General features: G+C 38.1%; 3 protein-coding genes and 1 long non-coding RNA gene across 4 annotated transcripts; 1 reads left to right on the forward strand and 3 right to left on the reverse strand.

Moving 5' to 3' along the window:
• The first annotated feature begins 616 nt into the window (after positions 1–616).
• On the forward strand, positions 617–19,224 carry LOC117183903 (uncharacterized). The gene is made up of 4 exons (XR_004468998.1): positions 617–879; positions 1,446–1,685; positions 13,670–13,902; positions 18,862–19,224. It is a non-coding gene; the product is annotated as an uncharacterized lncRNA (long non-coding RNA).
• On the reverse strand, positions 6,104–7,238 carry LOC6903515 (ficolin-1-like). Its single transcript, XM_033379286.1, has 3 exons — positions 7,000–7,238; positions 6,322–6,938; positions 6,104–6,258 (listed from the first exon to the last, which is right to left on the reverse strand). Exons 1-3 carry the CDS (start codon positions 7,099–7,101, stop codon positions 6,198–6,200), a joined length of 780 nt encoding a protein of 259 aa, XP_033235177.1. The 5' UTR covers positions 7,102–7,238; the 3' UTR covers positions 6,104–6,197.
• Positions 7,385–10,124, reverse strand: LOC26532712 (trichohyalin-like). The gene is made up of 3 exons (XM_033379282.1): positions 10,024–10,124; positions 7,710–9,943; positions 7,385–7,638 (listed from the first exon to the last, which is right to left on the reverse strand). Exons 1-3 carry the CDS (start codon positions 10,108–10,110, stop codon positions 7,581–7,583), a joined length of 2,379 nt encoding a protein of 792 aa, XP_033235173.1. The 5' UTR covers positions 10,111–10,124; the 3' UTR covers positions 7,385–7,580.
• On the reverse strand, positions 10,817–12,189 carry LOC26532892 (angiopoietin-4-like). The gene is made up of 3 exons (XM_033379283.1): positions 12,004–12,189; positions 10,987–11,945; positions 10,817–10,905 (listed from the first exon to the last, which is right to left on the reverse strand). The coding sequence occupies exons 1-3, from the start codon at positions 12,097–12,099 to the stop codon at positions 10,845–10,847; spliced, it is 1,116 nt and encodes a 371-aa protein (XP_033235174.1). The 5' UTR covers positions 12,100–12,189; the 3' UTR covers positions 10,817–10,844.
• Positions 19,225–20,952: the final 1,728 nt, after the last annotated feature.

Raw genomic sequence — 20,952 nt, forward strand, 5'->3', positions numbered from 1 at the left:
CAGTGACGATGTGTCAATTTAAAGTGTGAGAAAATTGCCGGGGATGATGGATGCGTGGATAGATGCACGGATGGGGAGGGCTGGATGGATGGATGGATGGTTGATGATTATAATGAAAAGAAGAAAAAGTAATTAGTGCGGTTCAATGATGTGTGTATTCATCATTTTTCAGGAAAATATTTCCAAAAATGGTAGATATAATTGAGTTATAAGCAAGAATAGGCCTTAAAAAGTTTCATAACAAAAGTTTTTCCTGTAATTGGATGGATATCCGCCTTTAAAATCAATACAGGCAAATTTTCAACAGTTTTAATGCACAGTTTTAGCTGATCCCAAGTTTGAGAAGCTCTTGTGCTGCATGCTGCAGTTTGAAAAGCACAGCTTTGCTCTCTCACTGTGACAAGCCCTCGAAAACTCGCTAACTCTCACTTTAATTTTCTTTTGCTTCCATTCCTACACCATGTGCCAATAAAAAGGGTATGGCGCCCATGCTCTTCCAATTGCAGTTCTCTCTTCCCCTCTCCAACCCTCTCGCTCGGAAACAAAACGTAAGAGCATGGCGCCTTACCTTGCATATCTACACTCTGCACGAGATCACACTCTCACACCCACGCAATCTTTCGCTCTCTCTCTCTCTCTCTCTGACCACTCCCGCAAGAATCGTTGACCGCGTGCGGTCATTGCTGCTGCTGCTGCAATTAATTAATTGATTAAAGTGCTCAAAACCAATCCAATTGCAACGAAATTTGTGTGAAAATGTGGGCAAATGTCTGGCCGGTCGAGTAGTGTAATTAGTTTTGTGCAAAGTCGGCGTTAAATATGCATAAAATGTGTGTTTTAATTGCGAATTGCACAATATGCGTTGCCAGCATTCAAACGGTAAGTGCTATATGCCTGTGTGTGTGTGTGTTTGAGCTGATTTTTTTTCCACAGACGCGCCGTAATTGAGTGATTCTATGAATTCGAGTGTTACTCAAACAAAAACCGTAGAAAATCAAGTGTAATTCAGAAACTATTGACCCTGGGCCTGGTAAGAGAGCTTTATTAGAGGCGCAGAAGAGAGTCAACGTAACAATGCGAAATAACTGAAATGAACTGAACACGAAAGCGATTCCCGTACGCCATGAAATGGCTCATAAATAAAACAATTGAGTGAAAAAATAAATCAAACACTTAATACAATAGTTTCCGCTTTTGTTACTCTCGTATTATGGGTTCATTTCCAACCTCCTTCTACCCGACTCTGCTGTGCACTCGCATAAAATGCTCATAAATTAAAATAACTGTAAAACAAGAAGAGAGAACCAACCGAAGCGAGGGATACCCTAGATAGTGACGTTTTGATGGTTGGTTTTTAGTTGTTTAACCCCAATTGAAACTTTAACCTCTAAGATTTCGACTGATTGTTCCTGTGACAAATGGTAATCCGATCTTTACTATTTCAGCTGCTGGAAGGACATATAATGAAGCTCATTGCTAGAATACTTGCCACACTCTTCAGTCATACCCTCTACGAAGGGTATAATAAACCCATTGTGTGAATTGCACGGAGTGCTGTGCGGGCTGCGGTGTGTGGCCATTGTAAGGCCTCCTGGGCCTCCTCACTAGGCCTGGAAATTAGCATACAAACTGTCTGGCAGAAAATCCACCCATTGAGCGAGGGAACGGGAACCGACTCGAACCAGGTGAGTCGCACGATAATATTAATATGTACCTCACTTAATCATAAATGCCCGGCGACATGCAAAGGCCCCATCCCCCTCCCCGTGCTGCTCCGCGCCATCCTGTGCGACAATTGATGTATGGAGCGTACTGCCAACCCGTTTTGCATACCCTTTTGTTGAGGGGGGTATAAAGGTTTTTGCAAAAAGAAAAAAAAGAAAGAAACAAATTTGTATCATGAGTATTTTATCAATATTAATAATATTTCTTAACATAAAACATACAAAAATTTATAAGAGGTATAAAATTAATAATATTAAGGTATATTTTTGAAGGAAACTTGGTCTATTTATTAACCGAAAAAAATATTAAGTCGGAAAACATTTTAAAATCAACACCAGATGCAATTTCACCTTTGACTGCTAAGCTACTCTGTGACAGAGTGCCAGAGAGAGGCCTAATTATATATCAATCAAGTCAAAAAAAGGTCATCAAAGGGTAACTAAAGCTTAGTACTCTTTCTCTCCCTCTCTCTCTATCTCTAGCTCTCTCGTTAGTTGAAAGCTTAACCGCCAGGCATTTGAAAATTGGGCGTCTCGCTGCCAACAAGTTGCATGTCGCTAACTAGTTAATAATAATGCCTTTGGACAAAAAAGTGGCAACCTGTATGACGTGACGCATTGCATGACATGCAAGGGGGAGGTGGTGGTGGTGGTGCTGCTGCTGCTGGTACGGAGTATACCGTGCCACCCCAAAATACGAACCGAAACTAAACCAAATTAGAAGCCTTTTCATTTTGTTGTTGGATAATTTATGACCCAGCACTTTTCGAGTCAATTCAACCAAGCGTTAATCGTCGTTTGACTCGTTTTTCGTAGGCCCAACAATGGGCATAGCTTGGAAAACAAGTCCAGTCCACAGATCGGGGCGGTCGGCGGTCCGTTCTCAATGGAATGCTGGGGGAGGGGGTACCACCCGGGCACTCTCTTTTGTCGCATTGTCGTCGTTTGTCCGCCTGCCCATATGACGGCTACTGTTTTGTTACTACATTCGTATTATTGTAATTTGCCAGCTCCGGCCACAAGAGGGGGCATGGCCCCAGGCCTGCCTGCCACGTTGACAGCGTGTCATTTTCGTATCGTTTTGTTTAGTCATAGTCACAGTGTGTGCCGTGCCCCCCCGTCAAGCCACCCAGCCGCCCCCTTCTCTCCTGTGCTCTTGTACTCTTGTACTCTGTTTCCTCGCTTCAGTTAACTGGTTTACTTTTCTGGGTTTTTTTCTATGGTTTTTCCTCTCTTTGGACTCTTTTTGTTTTGTGCTGCCATCTATGGCATGTTTCATAATTAATTGTGAAATTATACGCAGACATATGCAAAAATGGTCAGTCATAATTTTTCATGTGGTTGTCAGTTTTTTTTTTTTTGCCCTTACAAAAAGAAAAAGAAGTGGAAGGCATAGCGAAGTGGTTATTAATGTTGCAAGGTTCCAGCAAATTATAGATGGGGAATATATGCCAGGCTTTGGAGTGGTCTGACATAGGTGGGTAAAAAAAGGGTTCTACCTCTTTCCCAGTGAGGCTTAGCTTGGGTTTTTATGTGTCCAAAGAACTCAAAGGTAGAACTCAAACAGTGAGAGTTGTTTTTATATTTTTAGCATTTATTTTTTATATTTTATTAGTTAAAAAAATGTTTTTAAAGTGTATCTCCAAATATCTCTATTTTTTTTTTTTATTTATTATTCATGGTAATATTGTTCCTCTGAAAGCCTAAACTTTCATTTTTCTTCTTGTATCCCTTTATCGGACATTCCCTTTCAACACGTAACAGCACGCAAGGATTTCGAAAGAATAGGTTCATGCCACATGCCTCAGAAGGCTGTCAGAAATTTGAACTCTTACAATTCATAGAAATTAATTGGTTTCCATGGCAGAGTGGCAACGTCCGTGTTGCGGAAGGAACTACTTGCGGACGGCAACGACGACTACATAAAAGTAGTATAAAACCAAGAGGGCCAATGCAAATCAGGAAACAACATCAACACCTGCTCGATTCACAAAAACTTGAAGGGCCCCCCAAACGTCGTCAGTCGATGAAACTGCGGAATAACATGGCTCGGGGAACTGTCATTCCCTCCGGTAAATGGAGGTTGTGGGGTTGACGTGTCAACTGTCAATTTGTATTTGATATGCTGTCACTTGGGGCGGGCGGACCACATTGCCACCCCACAGCCCACACAGAGAAATCACAACAAATAGACGACAATTGACGGCCCACAAGTCGAAGCCGACAGTCGCGGGGGCCTACAGTGGAGACACCGAGAGAGTCTTTGGTTTACAAATTATTCCCTGTACTTGCATGTGGACGTTGCACTGTATCTTAAACGGGGGAGGCCCCTTACGCAGCAGGGGTCACACACTCGGCAATTGAACTTTGTCACTCGTAGGCGGTGCGGCCCCACCATTCGACTGCTGCTAAATGCTCGTGTCAGGAGACTTTATTTGTCTTACTTATTTATGTTTATGTGTTTTCTTGCACACTCTGCTCTGGGGCGTTTGCTAAATTAGGCGCACGTCCGTTCCGGGTAGAGGATTGGGAATTGCGGATGTGGGGCTATCCCCCCTCCCCCCCACACCAATCTACCCACACGAACTTCTTCTCTTAGGAGCAGCAACAGCGGCAGCAGCTGTGCCTAATTTATTTCATTGGACGTGCCCCCGTTTTGGCCCGCCCATCGACTCGAATCAAACCCAACCAAACGAAAACCCAGAACGAATCCCACAGTTTGAAGATTTATTTCATTCTGAAGCACATTAAAATTTTACAAATTGCTTAAATCAAATAAATGGCCGCGTTTATGTTGATAAATTGAGTTCTTTGAGGGCGGGCGCGGCAAAGGCAAAGGCAAGTTCTCTGATTCACACAATTTGGGAATTACAAGGGTGATGGAATTAGTGGAATGGAACCATTTTTTAGAAGAGACACTGGAATTAGTGGAATGAATGAGTATTTTCAAGGGGGTTTCCTCTTTCGGTTGTAGCTATTCGATGGCTTTATAAAGGTCAAAGTAGAGCGAAAGGAGGGTTTTGTTCTCCCTTGAGAGAATTCTTTAATTTCTTCCCTGTAAAAGTTTCCCATAAGCAAAAGGAGATCATTCGATAGAAATAAGACAAAAAAGACGATAGTTCTATGATAAAAATACTAGTTCTTTAACCAAATGAGATTGTAAAATTAAACCTACACAAAATTGTAGAAAACTAAAAGTAAAAAATTAAAAAAAAACTCATTTAATTTTTTAAAATCTTTTAATTTGGAATACATTTTTGCTTTTTTAGTAAAATTTTCTGTATATAATTTATAGTTGCATCCAATTTAGATTCCAAAGGAGAGCAAAACTATTACCTTGTTGCCATCTTCGCTGAAGTCCGCTTCCGATAACGATAACGATAAGTACTACTTTTATATGGATATGGGTGTACACCTAAGTGACTCTTTTGCATAATGAATGAAGAACCAAAGAGCAAAGAAGCAACTTAACGACTTGACATCTGCAGACATGGCCACCATAATACTTTGTATGTAAATTTTGCCAATAAAGTAATTTCTTTTAATGAGCCGCGGGCATCGCCACCAGAACCAGAGACAGAGAGAGAGACAGAGGGAGGGCAGCCAAAGAAGCAAAGAAGATATGGGAGAACGAGGAGAGACATTAAGTATCGCATAAAGTAACAAAATGAATTAGGCCCCGACATGATGATGATGATGATAATGATGATGATGATGGTAGCGCAGTGGAAGTGGTGCTGCCCCTATCAACGTGGTAGTCTCTCGAACGCGCGGAAGTAATTGAGTTAAATATGCACAAGACGACAGCATAAATTATGCGCCACAGAAGAAAACAAAACGAAAGAGTTAAATGTGGTCTTGTGGCCGCGAGAGGAGAGAAGTCGAACCCCCAGAACTCGGCCCGAAGACAGCAAACAAAAGGCAACAAATGAGGGGCAGCCTACTTATCAACATCATGGGAACCGAATGTTAAAAACCCTCCATACCCTCCAGATCCAGGGGTTGCAAGTATGTACTTGAAAAAGTGTGCATAACTAATTTCGATAATGAACTATGAAATTTGTTAGCTGCGTCCTGCGACTGTTACCCCTTTTTTGTTTGTGTCACAAGGATTTCGATTTTGGAATTTATTTTGCTGTCATAAATTTTGAAATAACAATTATAGCCATTTGTAGCGCACGAATTTGCATACTCCACGGCTGTCCTGTCCCAAAAGGAAGACATAATTCATCCAGCCCATTGTCAGAGAACAGAGACACAGCTATAAGGGATAAGAAGGGAAGGAATACCATGAACAATGCGCAGAATGTTTTTGTATTTCGAACAGGAACCACATTCAGCTCAAAAGGCCTTTCGCTTAGGGGAAATTTTTATAAGAATTAACGTCATAGGCTGTATTTATTGGATTAAAATATGGAAAATACTCTGCGATGATTTAAACCATTTATTCACGTGTATTTTGCTGATTCTCCATCAAGTTTGATCTCTAATCATCATCTGAACAAATTCCCTGTAATAATAAAGTCTCGTGGGGCTAATGAAATGAAACAAAATTAAAATAAGAATACAAATCTTAAAAAATATCGTATAAAATTACCTATCAGTGTTGGATTGGCTGTACCACCAGCCTCCATGATTGACGTAAGCGGGTCTATAATATTCGTCGACATAATTCTCCCGATCGTAAGTTGAAAATGTGACATTCACTTGTCCTTGGAAATAATCATAGATAGTTCCATTCAGATGAGTTATGGACTTTAGGTTAAAGCCGTCATCCTCGTTTCCCAAGCGAAAATCGAACCATTTTCCAAAGAATTCTTTACCGCTTTCATTTGCATAAAGATACAATTCCTGGGGACTCGCTTCGGTCATCAAATGTAGTTTCTCCAGGCCAATGAAGAAGGTTCCGTTGATCTCACCAAAACCCTGCTTATATTCAGACCAATTCTTGCTAAAGCTATCCGTACAGCAGTCGATTTTCCGCATAACAACTGTCCAGCCGGGACCAGCCATCTGCGAATCGCAGGGTACTGCGAAGGGGTGGAGGCCAGGCACATGGATCACATGGATTTCCGAGGAGTAACCGAATGCCCGACAACTAGTGGGGGGATGTTCGGTGTGGATCATCTTTTCCTCCCATGAACTCAGGAACCGAAGCAGGAAGTTGAGTGGCGAAAAGCAAAAGAAGCCGCACTGTTCCTCCAAGGAAGTAACCTTTATGGAAAACAAGTTATAATGCCGCATGAATTTTCTTCGTTATTAAAGAACTTCCTACCTTTTGGCCCAAATCTACATTGGTTTCCGCCATGACGTTTAACCAAGAAAAGACTAAAACCAACACAAAAATCGAATATTTCAACATTTTAGAGGAGAACATTCTTGTTGCTTGAGGTTCCACGAGTGAAAAGCAACTGAGAAGCAAGTTCTGGTGGGGCAAGAAAAAGGTCTTTAATCAAGCATCCAGAAATACATTTTATCAGCAAGAAAGTCGCTGAATATATATAAACTTATCGGCTATGAAGTCGGGTTGTACTTACTCCGAGGAGCATTTGGGCAAGCTTTCAGGGAATGCATTTTTTATAGATATTTAAAATGCAAATAAACAGAAGAAAAAATAATCAAATAAATATTACAATTATAATACAAATTTGAATAAAAGTTTGGTGTTCTCCATATTTATTGAACCAAAAAAAATACCAGAAAATAACAGAAAAACCAGCATTAACTTTTATTTTTTAAACTATTTTTTTAACGTTAGTTCACGGTAGCTTCATCAATTACCGAAGAATTCAAAAATTGTATTTAAATATATAAAAATACTTCTCTATCAAGGGCGCATAATGGTTCCTTCTTCTATTATTGGATCTCTCTGAACTTAATGGTCAATTGCTTCCAGTCCCTAGAACTGAATGGCCTGCAGATACAAGTGAAATAGTTAAATAGAAATGGATATAATAAGTCAAGAATTTTGTAATATATATTTACATTTTTCGTTTCATAAGAACCTGAATCGCCATAAGCGCTTTTATTTCGGTAATGGAGTACTTTCTGTTTGGTAAATTATCATCGACCGACCTGAGTGTGTAGTCTTCTTCTGCGTTGCCCATTTTGAAGCGAATGTCTTGAACCGAAGAACTTCTGCCATCCACAAATTTTACTTGGATAAGAATTTCGTGTGGCGAGGCCTGTGTCATGAAATACAGATTCTTGCGGCCGATGAAAAATGAATCATTTCCATTGTTGAACGGCTTTTCTTTATATTGAGCAAGCTTCTTTTCTAGACTAGCCGATCCCTCAAGCTCTTGCAAAATAATTGTCCAACCCCTTTCGTCTGGTTCTGCCAAAGGAACATCGATTGTATGAGTCTCGCTGATTTTTGGGTCTGCATTATCCAAAATATGCCTAATAAACTGCTCCTTTTTTTTAATTTGTTCCTCCTTTTGTTCTAATAATTCATCCTTGCTCGTCAGTTGCATCTTCACATTCGCGATTTCTTTTTGCAGATTCTTCAAGGTACTATCTTTCTTTTTTAAGAGTTCATCCTTTTCTTCCATCGTTTTCTCCTTCTTTTTTAATAGTTCATCCTTTTCTTCCATCTTTTTCTCCTTCTGTTTTAATAGTTCATCCTTGTCTTCCATCGTTTTCTCCTTCTGTTTTAATAGTTCATCCTTTTCTATCATTGTTTTCTCGTTTTGTTCTAAAATTTCATCCTTGCTCTTCAGTTGAATCTTCACATTCGCGATTTCTTCTTGCAGATCCTTCATGGTACTATCCTTCTTTTTTAATAGTTCATCCTTTTCTTCCATAATTTTCTCCTTCTGTTTTAAGAGTTCATCCATTTCTTCCATATTTTTCTCCTTTTGTTTTAATAGTTCATTCTTTTCTATAATTTTTTTCTCGTTTTGTTCTAAAAGTTCATCCTTGCTCTTCAGTTGAATCTTCACATTTGCGATTTCTTCTTGCAGATCCTTCATGGTACTATCCTTCTTTTTTAATAGTTCATCTTTTTCTTCCATAATTTTCTTCTTCTGTTTTAAGAGTTCATCCTTTTCTTCCATCGTTTTCTCCTTTTGTTTTATAATTTCATCCTTTTCTATCATCGTTTTCTCGTTTTGTTCATCCTTTCTCTTCAGTTGCATCTTCACATTCGCGATTTCTTCTTGTAGATTCTTCAAGGTATTGTCCTTCTTTTTTAATAGTTCATCTTTTTCTTCCATATTTTTCTCCTTCTTTTTTAAGAGTTCATCCTTTTCTTCCATATTTTTCTCCTTTTGTTTTAATAGTTCATCCTTTTCTATCATCGTTTTCTCGTTTTGTTTTAAAAGTTCATCCTTGCTCTTCAGTTGAATCTTCACATTCGCGATTCCTTCTTGCAGATCCTTCATGGTACTATCCTTCTTTTTTAATAGTTCATCTTTTTCTTCCATAATTTTCTCCTTCTGTTTTAAGAGTTCATCCTTTTCTTCCATCGTTTTATCCTTTTGTTTTATAATTTCATCCTTTTCTATCATCGTTTTCTCGTTTTGTTCATCCTTTCTCTTCAGTTGTATCTTCACATTCGCGATTTCTTCTTGCAGATTCTTCAAGGTACTATCCTTCTTTTTTAATAGTTCATCCTTTTCTTCCATAATTTTCTCCTTCTGTTTTAAGAGTTCATCCTTTTCTTCCATCGTTTTATCCTTTTGTTTTATAATTTCATCCTTTTCTATCATCGTTTTCTCGTTTTGTTCATCCTTTCTCTTCAGTTGCATCTTCACATTCGCGATTTCTTCTTGCAGATTCTTCAAGGTACTATTCTTCTTTTTTAATATTTCAACCTTTTCTTCCATATTTTTCTCCTTTAGCTCCTTACTTGTCAGTTGCAACTTCAATCTGTCGATTTCTTCGTTCAGATCCTTCACGGTATTGTTTTTCTGTCTGTTTAACTTTTTCAACTCTCCACTGAGCTCCAATCTGAGGTTCTGCACCTTATCGATGGTTTCTTTTAGGTCATTCTTGAGGCCAGAAGAACTTCGCTCATCTACCAACTTTTTATTGAGAAATTCTACTTGAGTTTTGTATTTGGTAACCTTCTCATTTTGGTCTTGAAGTTGGTTCTGAATTCCACTTATTTGTAGATCCTTCTGATGGCATATTCCCATGTATTTAAGCAACGGCTTGACGGTGGGATAACAAACGGAAGCGCATTGATCTTCCAGTTCTCTTGATACAAAACACGACTGTGAATGTTTTAGACAATAAGTTAAAAGATATGTTACGGTGTTTACCGATTTTGAAATGCCAGAAAATGTTGTCTTACCTCTTGGTTTTCATGGAAATCTGAACCACGTGTCAAATTCTCCGTCAAATTAAAAAAAACCAACAGAATAATACAAATATTCAACATATTCTGGGAATATACCTTGAACACAACACAATACCAACTGAATTCGCATTTGCATGGAAGTTGCAATGAAATCTGAAGCTCTCAGCTCTTATAGAGCTCTTATCATGATTCCTCAGGGCAGCATTATATACTATGGGCTCTTCCCCGGTCACATCGGAGTTAAGGGTTATCAGTGTTTTACACAATTTACCCTACGATTGTGTATGTATGGGATGAGCAATGATTGAGTCTATACAATGATCTTGGTATTTTTCGTAATATTATTTAATATATTTCTGAAAAAAATACTGGAAAAAATCCCATACAAAATTCTAATAGTATTTGCGGGTATTTTTATTTCTTGTTTAATAATTGCATTATTCTTCAATTTCCTTGTATTTAGTATATATATTATTTTAGTATCTTTGTGGTATATTTATTGATATATATATTCTGATATAATAATATTATTTTTTCTGCTATATTTATAGTTTTTTATGGTATTTTGTACAAATTTTCTGGTATATTAATAGTATTTTTTGGTATATTTATAGTATTTTTTCTGCTAAATTCATAGCAAATTTATCGTATTTTTTATGTAATTTTATTGAACTTTTCTGGTATATTTACAGTATTTTTTCTGGTATATTTATAGTATATTTACATATATTTCTTTTTTATTCAAGGATATCATATAGATATTTTCTCCAAGAACCGATTTCTATCCAGCGTACACAAAAGGCTTGTTTTTTCGATCACAAGGTCTCTCTGATCATAATGGTCAATTCTTTCCATTCAGGAAGATCATCGAATGGCCTGAAGATAAAAAAGTGTAGTATTAGTTTAGTTCAATAGAAAGTCATACGATAATCAAAAAATTCATAGAGAGATATTTACAAAAATTGTTTCCTGAACAGAGCGTCGAGTGACACTGACGTTGCCGTTTGTTGGACGGAGTAGTCTCCGATTCTTGGAATTGTATTGAACGACTTGATAACGTAGTCTTCCTCTTCGTCGCCCATGTACACTTTTGTGCCTTTATAAACTTCAATAGAACCGTCTAGAAATTTCACCATGACAAAAACTTCGTGTGGCATTTCTCGTGTCATGAGATACAGGTTCTTTCGACCGATGAAAAATGAGTCGTGCAGATCTCCGAAACCCTTTTCTTTATATTGATTTAGCTTGTGGTCTAGGCTAGCAGATCCTTCAAGTTCTCGCAAAACGATTGCCCAACCAGATCCAGCGATAATCGAGTTACAAAGCACCGAGAACGGTTCTGTCTCAGGAACATAGATCGTTCGGACCCCTTTGGTGCCTTCAAAGGTCTCACAGCTTCGCGGAAGGTACTTCTCCATCATCTGCTTGATATATTCATCCTTCTCTGCCAATAGCTTATCCTTTTCCTTTATTGATTTCTCCTTTTGCTCTAATATTTCATACTTTTGTATTAATTTGGATTTGACATCAGTTAATAATGACTCCTTGCTCGACAATTCAATCTTCAGTTTCTGCACATCTGCTGCATCGACTCGTTCCGTTCGCTGGTGTCTGGTGTCTTCTTGGAGATACCTAAGCTCCGAACTGAGTTGAAACTGCACCTTTTGGACATCTTCGAGGGCTTGCTTTAGTACACTTTTCTGGTCACAAAAGTTGTTTCTCAATTGTTTACCGAGCGCCTCCGTTTCACTCTTCCATTTGACGCTTTCAACTCTTTGCTCTCGGACCTCTGCCTCAAGTTGGTTAATTTGCGAATCCTTCTCCTGACACCTGGCCAAATACTGAAGCAGGGGCTTAACAATGGGATAGCAAACGAAACCGCACTGATCTTCCAGATCGCTTGCCATGAAACAAGACTACAAATTGTATTTAAGAGATTTAAAACATTAATATTTAATCATTGAATGTTATAACCTCTTGATCCACTCCTATGTCCGCCAGAGAATCAATAGCCAAATGGATCAGAACCAGCATAGTGCAGAAGAGATACTTCCCGTAATTCATTTTCATTCTAATACTTGATATTCTGGCACGTAAACAACTGAAACGCAACTGAGTTTTCTTTTGTTCCGGAATGGTATAAATAACGAGAGTTCCACTGAAGTCCCTACTCTGTTGATGCAAATGAGAGAATAATTTCTTATCGATGGAATGAGGAGGGCATTTAATCCCATTCCTGGAGTATATATTGGTGACTTCGTATCAGCTTTAAAAATATGGAAACGTATCAACGTGATTGTGTGTTCATTCACTCTTATAATCTGTATAACTTTTCTTGTTTAAATAAAAGCTGAAATAAATTTTTAAATATAATTAGAATATTATATAAAATAAAGAAATAATTTTATTTAATATTAAATATTCTTAAAAACTTCAAAATGTCGAAACAAAAAATAACTAAACTCGGAAAATATTTATAAAAAAAAAAATGGTGGGACTTGTGAGTCCCAGGCACTCAAAATCTCGTTGCTCTAGAGCTAAAAGTGTTCGAAAACCAGGTGTTCAAATAGCCAAACGATTTTAATTTGTGTTCAACTAATTTATTTTATTTTTCTGTTACTGTAACCCAATATATATGATTTTTCTCCTTTGAGATTCTGTTTTCTCGATTTTCTCATTCCTTCAAAATTGTGGAATATTCATGAAGAATATTCTAGAGACCAACGAGAATCTGTTTCATGATTAATTTTACGATTATTACACGCATTTTCTGTTCTGTTTCAATTTTGGGTGAAGGTTTGTGTTTCCTGCCTTGTGCTGTGCCGAATTTTACGAGCATCGAAGTAAATTTTGAATAAAAAGAAATGTGCAATAAACGATAAAAACTTGAAAGGGAATATTTTGTGGCCCATACAATGCCTCCTCCGATGATGATACGAGCATTTGTGTGATATTTAAACTCAATTTTTATATTCGACTACGGACGAACAGACACACAAAATAAATCAACTGTGAACATTCTGTTCCGGGGCAGCCGGCCTCTGGTCATAAAGTAAAAATTTGTTACACAATCTGTACGAAAATATGTTGGAAATATGCAAATTTTTCTTTAGTCCAAAGAATATTTTACGGCTATTCTGTTTGTGTGTGTGTGAGAAAGTTTTTCGAGATGAAAAATCTGTGTGTGGATGAGAATTTGTCGTTGGCTACTGCGATTTCTTGACCATTTCCCATTTTCCACATTTAAATGTAAATTAATGGCCGGTTAAGCTGTCAGTCTCCGGCTCTGGATCGCACTCTGGCCTGTGGCGTCGTCTAACAATTTTCGGTGGATGAATGGGAATGGACATCATCAGAGAACAGATTTGTGGTGTTAATTTGCTGTGAAATGTTGACTGACCGGTGGACCGGTGGACCGACCGACCGTGTGTACACCGTGTGGACCAGTTTGCCAGTTGATGTGGCCATTGGCTGTAATTAATTGTCTGTGTTTAATTTGGGTTAATTTTATTTATGGGCCAGCCTTCTTCGTCATTTACGACTGAAACCAAGGAACACTTTTCACACGGATTACAATTACAGTATAATACTTCACATTTCCTACTTATTTTTCTTCCTTTTCGCCCCTCTTTTGTTTCAGTTTTTGTCTCTGGAAATCATTGCTGTTGTCAGTTCTTGTTCGCCTGCCTGCCCGTGACGTGGCAACACTGACAGGACAACTTTGACAGCCCAGAGACAGCGAGGACTAAGCTTCTGCTAATGTCAACAGCAAACAGTTCAAATTGTGCAAAAAAAAAATAAAATAAAAATAAGAACGAAAGACAAACAAAAAGATAAATGTGGGAAAGAAATGTGCGAAAAGAAAGCGACTAGGTGAGTACTCTATAAACGATTTATTATTATTCCCTTGGAACTGCACTAGAACTATGCTTTAATTTTATACAAAAAATCACAATGTTAGGAATTTTAAATATATATTTATTTTTATAAATATTTCTTAAATGCAAACAAAAAAATACATTTGAGATTTATTGAAGGATTCTTTAAGGTTGGAAATGACTTTGAAAAGCTTTTAAATATTGTTAAATAAAAGTAATAATTACACTAAAAATACTATAAGTACTTAATATAATAAAAATACAAAACATACTTAATAATATATAAATACTTATATTTAAATTTTAAAAAATAATCTCTGATCAGGTACTTATTTTATATCAAATATTATAAATCCTCAAAGCCATAGAAAAAAAACCATATAAAAGGTATTTTTTTAAATATGCCTACATAGGTCAAATCTTATTTAAATATGCCTTAAATGAAATATAAATTTTTTTCTTTCCAAGAAGAAATCTTCTCTCAAAAAGTAGTTGAAGAATTCCATTGTTCCCCATTTTCTGTAGAGCATTTTTGAATATAAAATTGCTTTGTGGGGGCACTGAAGGAGGTCGGGTCGAGCATCAAGACAGGGGAAAAACAAAAGCCGAGCAAGAAGCAACAGTGACACTGACAGTGGCACTGGCAGGCGGCAGGCAGGTCCAGGTCCAAGTCCAGGTCCCTTCTACTTCCACACCCACTCTGCCATTCTGCCACTCTGACTCTGACAGTTGTCAACTGCTGTTGTTTGCTTCCTTTATTTCATATTTCTTTGCCGTATTTCATATTCCCTCCGTTGTACGCTCTCTCCCTCTCTCTCCGTTGCTACCCGAGAATTTTGTGATATTTCTTATATACTGTCGTACTCGGACTCATACTCGTTCTCGGATTTTGTTGGAGGCTTCATTAATGTGCGACTACGAGTCTCCTGCCTGAAAATCTCTGGGTTCAATCTACGATATGTGCATCAGTTTCTCACTTACCTAGGATTTGGCATTGTTTGTTTCCGCTGGCTCTCTGATCATAAATTTCCTTTTAACCAGTTTAGCCCGAGGGGGGGAGTTGGGGGCAAAAAAAAAATATCATAAAATACAAAATGAAGTACGCCCGACATGACTCGGACACTCTAGAATTTATGTGACAATTTTGTTCAGAATAAATGACTGCTGCAGGACCAAAGCAAAGTGGAGGATGCCATGCTCCATATGTGTGTGTGTGTGTGTGTGTGTGTGTGAACGGTGGCATATTCAGGTTTATGTGAGGGTATCTTAGGGTTGATTCACTTTGTGATCGGAACAAATCAAGAGGCGATTGTGTGCCTCGAGAAGAAGGTTTCAAGAGGTTTTAGGTTAGTTATAATTCTACAAAACCAATCAAAGCAACCGAGGGGCACTGCCGCATGACGCGTTTGCAAGCCATCTGGTTCATTTTTTTAATTCAAGGAAAGATTTATTTCTCTGCTTGGCAAGATCCTTATACCCTCTATAAAGGGTATATAAATTAGTTGGGTTAAAAGGCACGCACACACACACACCAAAAAGATACCCATGGAAATGGGTTAGGGGAAAGGGAAGCTGGCATTGGGCTCCGGCGATGGCCATTCCACAAAGCCCACAAAGTGGGTGCCCACTAAAAACTAACCCACTGGACACCAGGGGATGCCCATGGAAGGTGGGAGGGGTTGTGGCACTGGCAGTGGCAGCAGCACTTCAGCACTTGGTCTCTCGATTCGCTTTTGGGGCTGTTGTTGTCGGTCATGTTGCATAAATCTCATTTTGGGCTTTATTTACTCTCTCTCACACAAAATGGTGCACGTTTTCCAGATGCTTCTTTCTCTCTAACGTGTTATCCTATCTCTTTCTAACCTTCTAGTGCCTTCTCTTTCTAGCAAATAAATTCATTTAGTGGCATTTAGTGGCCCCTTTCACCTTATTGTCGTCCATGGGTCGTCGAAGGCAGGATCCTGTTCGTGCCCCCAGAGGGTTCATATGGTTCCATAGTGTGTGTGTGTGTGTGTGTGTGTGCATTTTATGGCAGTTTCTGCGTTTTTGTGGCCAAACATGAAGTGAAAATTACACACATATGGAAGGGAAAATGCACACACACACACACACACCCACACATGGCAATTGTTTTTCCCCGAATTCATGGGGGGATGGGCGGCTTGTGGGAGGCGTTTGTTGTGGCTGCTGCTGGATTTTGGCTTTAGTCGGCAGTTAATTTTCATATTTTCTAGCCGCACTCACGTACTGCCACAGCCCTCCCTTTCCCCCTAAAAAAAACCCCATACTCCTCTCTCATTCTGTGTGGACATTTTGTCGTAAATAAATTTAACAATTTATTTAGATTGCCATGACAGGCGGATGCTATTAAAAGCGAAATTTATGGGATCCTTTCGGCGCTTTCGGAAGGGAAATGGAAGATGCACAAATGAACTTTATGATGTTGCAAAAAACCCAGCCGGGGGGGGGGGGGGGCAAGGAACAGTAACCAAATAATGCATTTTTGGTGGGGAAAAACGGAACAACCTAGGGGTAATTATAATGTAATGTGTATCCAAGGGTAGGTTGGGTATTCGCTGGAAGAGTAATGGTGGTAATATTTTAGAGCAGATGGCCATTTTAAATTCCAGAGAAGTACGAATTTTTTGGTGTGCTGCTAAGACACACTGGGAGAGAGATGTTTAAATTAAAATACGATACAAAAATGTATTATAAATAATAATATAGGAAATACTCTAAATAAATACCAAAATAATATTAAAAAGAATAAAATACTCTAGGAAATACTCTAAAATAATACCAAAATAATATTAAGAAGAATAAAATACTCTAGGAAATACTCTAAATAAATACCAAAATAATATTAAGAAGAATAAAATACTCTAGGAAATACTCTAAAATAATACCAAATTAATATTAAGAAGAATAAAATACTCTAGGAAATACTCTAAAATAATACCAAAATAATATTAAGAAGAATAAAACTCTTGGGATCCTTTCAATTCCATTTGTCATCAAATTACAAAAAGAAGACAAAATCTATTTTCCACACACCAAAGATCCCGCCCTAAAGATCTCCATCTCCACCTCCACCTTTTCTTCCTAAATGCCACTTGATGGCACAGGAAATGGATTTTCAATATATATCAAGATGCTGATGACAGCCAGCGATTAAAGATCTTTGACTGCAGCGAAACCACTTGACCCGAGAGAGCTGTGCCATCAATTAGAAACTTGAACTCTGGTTTCCTGACAGATTGCCGGGATCCTAAAGTAGAGCACTTGTCGGACTGCCATAGTTCTGGATTTTATCGGTTGCCCAAGCAACATCACGAAGGACAAGTTTTCATGAATATTAGTATAATTTATGGACTACTCAAACCCGAAAAAAAACCGATAGCTGGAAGGAAATTTGGAGAAAAGGGTTAAAGGCTTTTCGTTGGAGGGCAACCGTGCGTTAAACAAACTTCCTGCATAATCCCATAGACCCATGAATCTTGTCAACCCACAAACCCCCCGCTACCGCTGCAATATCCCTGATATCTCGGACCAAACTATGGAAAGTTAACCCCCCAAAAAAAACGCGAGGGTAGATATGCTTTTGTTTGCCTGAAATTGACTGATTACCCACAAAATTACCAACATTTATTTGTACGTAATTTGAGACATTAATAAAACGTTTTCCTTTCCTCAGTGGCAGGGTTCGCTCTCTTGGGTGTTGGCTTGGACGTGTGTAGTGTTTCCCGGAAGTAACCCCTTTTCAAGCCTGGGATCTCTGACAGTTGCCCTATAATATTTCAAAATTTGTAACATTTGTTACACTCTCAAATGACATGAGCTAATTAGCCCGAGAGACGACGGACGATGGTTGATGTGTTTTCTGATGTTAATTTGGTTTTATGACCGTTTCACAGGCGTTTTGAGTTTGCAATGGAAATACTAGAGGTCCGTGGGACTCAAAAAGGTTGAGTAATGGCTGAAGATTTATCTTCTAACATTGGGAATGTGACAATATATGAAAAATGCATGGATACCTCAAGTATATCTTAGTATAGAGTGTTAATTAGAGCTGCCAATTACCACAAAAAAATATGTTGGAGATTTTTCGCCAGTATTTATTGCACTTTCCCTTAAATAAATTGTATATTTCTTTTGATTTGTAATTTGTTTATTTGTTTATTAACTAGTAAAACTCTGTTTCACGGTTATTTAATAATCCTATAGTATTTTCGGGGATAAAACTAAGTCTACAAATAAATACCGTATTTTACAGATGATTTTTAGAGCAGAAATATATCATTTGATATACAAATCATTTGATCTTGACCCTGCCAACTGTCGTTTAGGTCTTTTTATTTGTGAAATATTGAAATTCATTAGAAATTTGTATAATATGAAAAAAAATAAAACAAGTCTTAATTAATTTATATTCATTTATGATATTTTTATTTTTGAGATATTTGATTTTCCATAGCAAAACTTTCACCTTGCTAAATAAAATAAAAATCATATACAATAAATATAAAAATATTATAATAAAATATAATAAATATAAACAAACTTTTATAATTAATTAAAATGAATTAACTAAATATAAAATAAAGTAAAATAAATAAAATAATAAAGAATGTAAAATAAAGTTAGGAATAATTTTTTATTTCGAATTTGCAAATTTAAAATAATTTTACAAGACTTTCTCTCCATATATATTTTTTTAAATTGTCTCTCCATATTTTTTGTTTACAATTTTCTCTCCATATTTATTTTTTTTTAGTTCTCTTTCCATATTTCTTTTGTACAATTTTCTGACAATTGGCTCAAGTGCATAATTTACGATGCGATCCGTCTGTCGACCAAGTGTTGACGGAAGTTGTGAGAATCATTTAAATTTCTCGTGTGTGTGTGGTGTTTTATTTAATTTTAATTTTTTATTTTATTTTTTTTTTTTTGTTAGAAATTCGAAGAACTAATTGAGCGTGTCTCATGAGGTTTCAGCACTTGAAACGAAGAAGCGAAGCGGCAACCGGCTGCTCGACTACCGACTACCGAGAACTCAATTTACTTTTTCATTAAAGCGAAAGACGACGCTGGCGATGAAGAGGTTGAGCGAATGGATGGATGGACGGATGGTTGGATGGAGGGATGGTTGGATGCGGAGATGCGGTGGAGAGCACTTGAATGCAGCTCCAATTATGGAGAGAAACTCGTGACGTCAGTTGGCGGCTCATAATGAAAACATTTAACCTGTCGTCGTCAGTGATTCGATTCGATTCGAACAACATGAAAATCATTCCTCCTTCAGAGCAAAAGAAAAAGACGAAAAAAAACCCTCCCTTGGGCCTATCCTATACCACTTTTTCAATTATATTCCGTGTGTATCTGTACGCTATGATCCTTTCGGGCTAAAAGAAAAGAACACTTGAGTGGAAATTGACAGAGAGGCAGGCACAGACACGGGCTGGCAGCCGGGGGGGCTGGGGGGTTTCAAGTTGAGTGGATAATACCACCTTTCCTTTTTACGCGGGCTCCTTGTTGTCATTAATGAGACGTCTTCTTCAGGGTTCAGCGGGTCCTTCCATTACGGTTCTGGTTTTCTGTCTTCTGTGTTCTCTCTGTTCAGTTGCCGAGTCATTTCCACTTCAAGTTGTCAAAGGAACTCCATGGACGGTGGTGCCTTGCCTTGCCTTGCCTGGCCCCTTATCATCTCTCGTGTGTGTTTTGGACATTTCGGGCATTATGTCGCGCCTACTTTTTCCGCCTTGTGCGCTCCTCAATGTTAAATGAGCGACGGACAAATTCCCGTCTTTGATCTTACGCTTCGTTTCTAATTTGATTATAAACGCACTCGCTCCACTCTCTCCTGCTGCCACACTCTATTTCTGTTTCTGTGTATTCGAAAATGTCTTCATTTTCGGCTTGAATGCTTGCCGCACTTTCGGACTCCCGTCCATTCCATTCCACCTCATTCCATGCCACCGATGCTGATGAGTACGCGCCGCGGCTTACTCAATGACGCGTTGAAAGTGCCATATAAAAGAAAAGGACACGAGACAGGGACCCAAGCCAGAAGGAGATGCCACTACAGGGAGTTAGAAGACACGAACAAGACAGGGAGTAGGCGAGGGACAGACAGGGTGCAAAGGCGAGAGCGGAGAAGTCATGTCTGGGGTTAGGTGCTGACAGCATTTTAAATGAAATGAAAACGAGATGCTTTCACTTTGCCTTTGCCTCTGCCTCGCCCTGGCAGTGGCGGGTAAATGTCTCACTTGGTTGACTTCTGCTGTTCCCCCCCCATCGCCCCACACCGCCCCAAACATTGTGTCTCTCGACTGCCAGATTGCCAAAGTAAGCAGAAGTAATGTCAGCGACCTACATGAACTTCTGGGGGGGAACGGAAGGGTCTCCCTTGTGGAGTGTGTAAAAAGGGTTTAATGTGATGGCTGGCTTTAAAGGCGATTACCGCCACCCAGTGGGGCGGGGGGTGGAGGAGCAGTGGGTGTGCCCCTTACATTTACATCAACATTAGATGTTGATTCAAATCGATCAACTGGAATGATGCGATGATATGATAATACCCCTATAATGGAAGGCATTCATTTAAATTTAAAAGCATTAGCATAAGAATTAAATAGAAAGTCTAATAGAATCTAATTTGAGGTAGATATAAATCTGTTAACAGAATTTAAATTGTATGTTAGGGAGCACTTAAATAGGATTTCCCAGGAAACAGGCTTTTGAGATTTGTTTGGACTTGAAATAGTTTTCTATTATCTAAATAAATCTAAATAAATAAATAACTATTTCTAAATATCTGAATATTATTTATTTAATTTATTTTCAGATTTCTTAAATTGTGTAAAATTAAAATAAACCAATTTTAAAAACTTTTCTAACATTTTAAAATTTTTTTAATTTGTTTCCTAAACAGGAAATAATATATAATTTAGCTGAAGAAAACAATTTCCAGTGACCTCAGTCCCCTGCTCTTTGGACTCTCATTCTATATTTCTCTCTTACAGAGTAGCTTAGCAGTAAATAATTAATT

Source organism: Drosophila pseudoobscura, chromosome 4 (genome assembly GCF_009870125.1).
Source record: "Drosophila pseudoobscura strain MV-25-SWS-2005 chromosome 4, UCI_Dpse_MV25, whole genome shotgun sequence".
In the NCBI taxonomy this organism is placed as follows: domain Eukaryota; kingdom Metazoa; phylum Arthropoda; class Insecta; order Diptera; family Drosophilidae; genus Drosophila; species Drosophila pseudoobscura.

Coding starts and splice junctions, on each gene's coding strand:
- LOC6903515 (XM_033379286.1), bottom strand. CDS start 7,101: ATGTTCTCCTCTAAAATGTTGAAATATTCGATTTTTGTGTTGGTTTTA. Junction 6,939..6,999: donor ATGTAGATTTGGGCCAAAAG/GTAGGAAGTTCT, acceptor TTTTCCATAAAG/GTTACTTCCTTGGAGGAACA. Junction 6,259..6,321: donor AGCCAATCCAACACTGATAG/GTAATTTTATAC, acceptor TCATTTCATTAG/CCCCACGAGACTTTATTATT.
- LOC26532712 (XM_033379282.1), bottom strand. CDS start 10,110: ATGTTGAATATTTGTATTATTCTGTTGGTTTTTTTTAATTTGACGGAG. Junction 9,944..10,023: donor ATTTCCATGAAAACCAAGAG/GTAAGACAACAT, acceptor AAACATTCACAG/TCGTGTTTTGTATCAAGAGA. Junction 7,639..7,709: donor GTTCTTATGAAACGAAAAAT/GTAAATATATAT, acceptor TTGTATCTGCAG/GCCATTCAGTTCTAGGGACT.
- LOC26532892 (XM_033379283.1), bottom strand. CDS start 12,099: ATGAAAATGAATTACGGGAAGTATCTCTTCTGCACTATGCTGGTTCTG. Junction 11,946..12,003: donor ACATAGGAGTGGATCAAGAG/GTTATAACATTC, acceptor TACAATTTGTAG/TCTTGTTTCATGGCAAGCGA. Junction 10,906..10,986: donor CTGTTCAGGAAACAATTTTT/GTAAATATCTCT, acceptor TTTTATCTTCAG/GCCATTCGATGATCTTCCTG.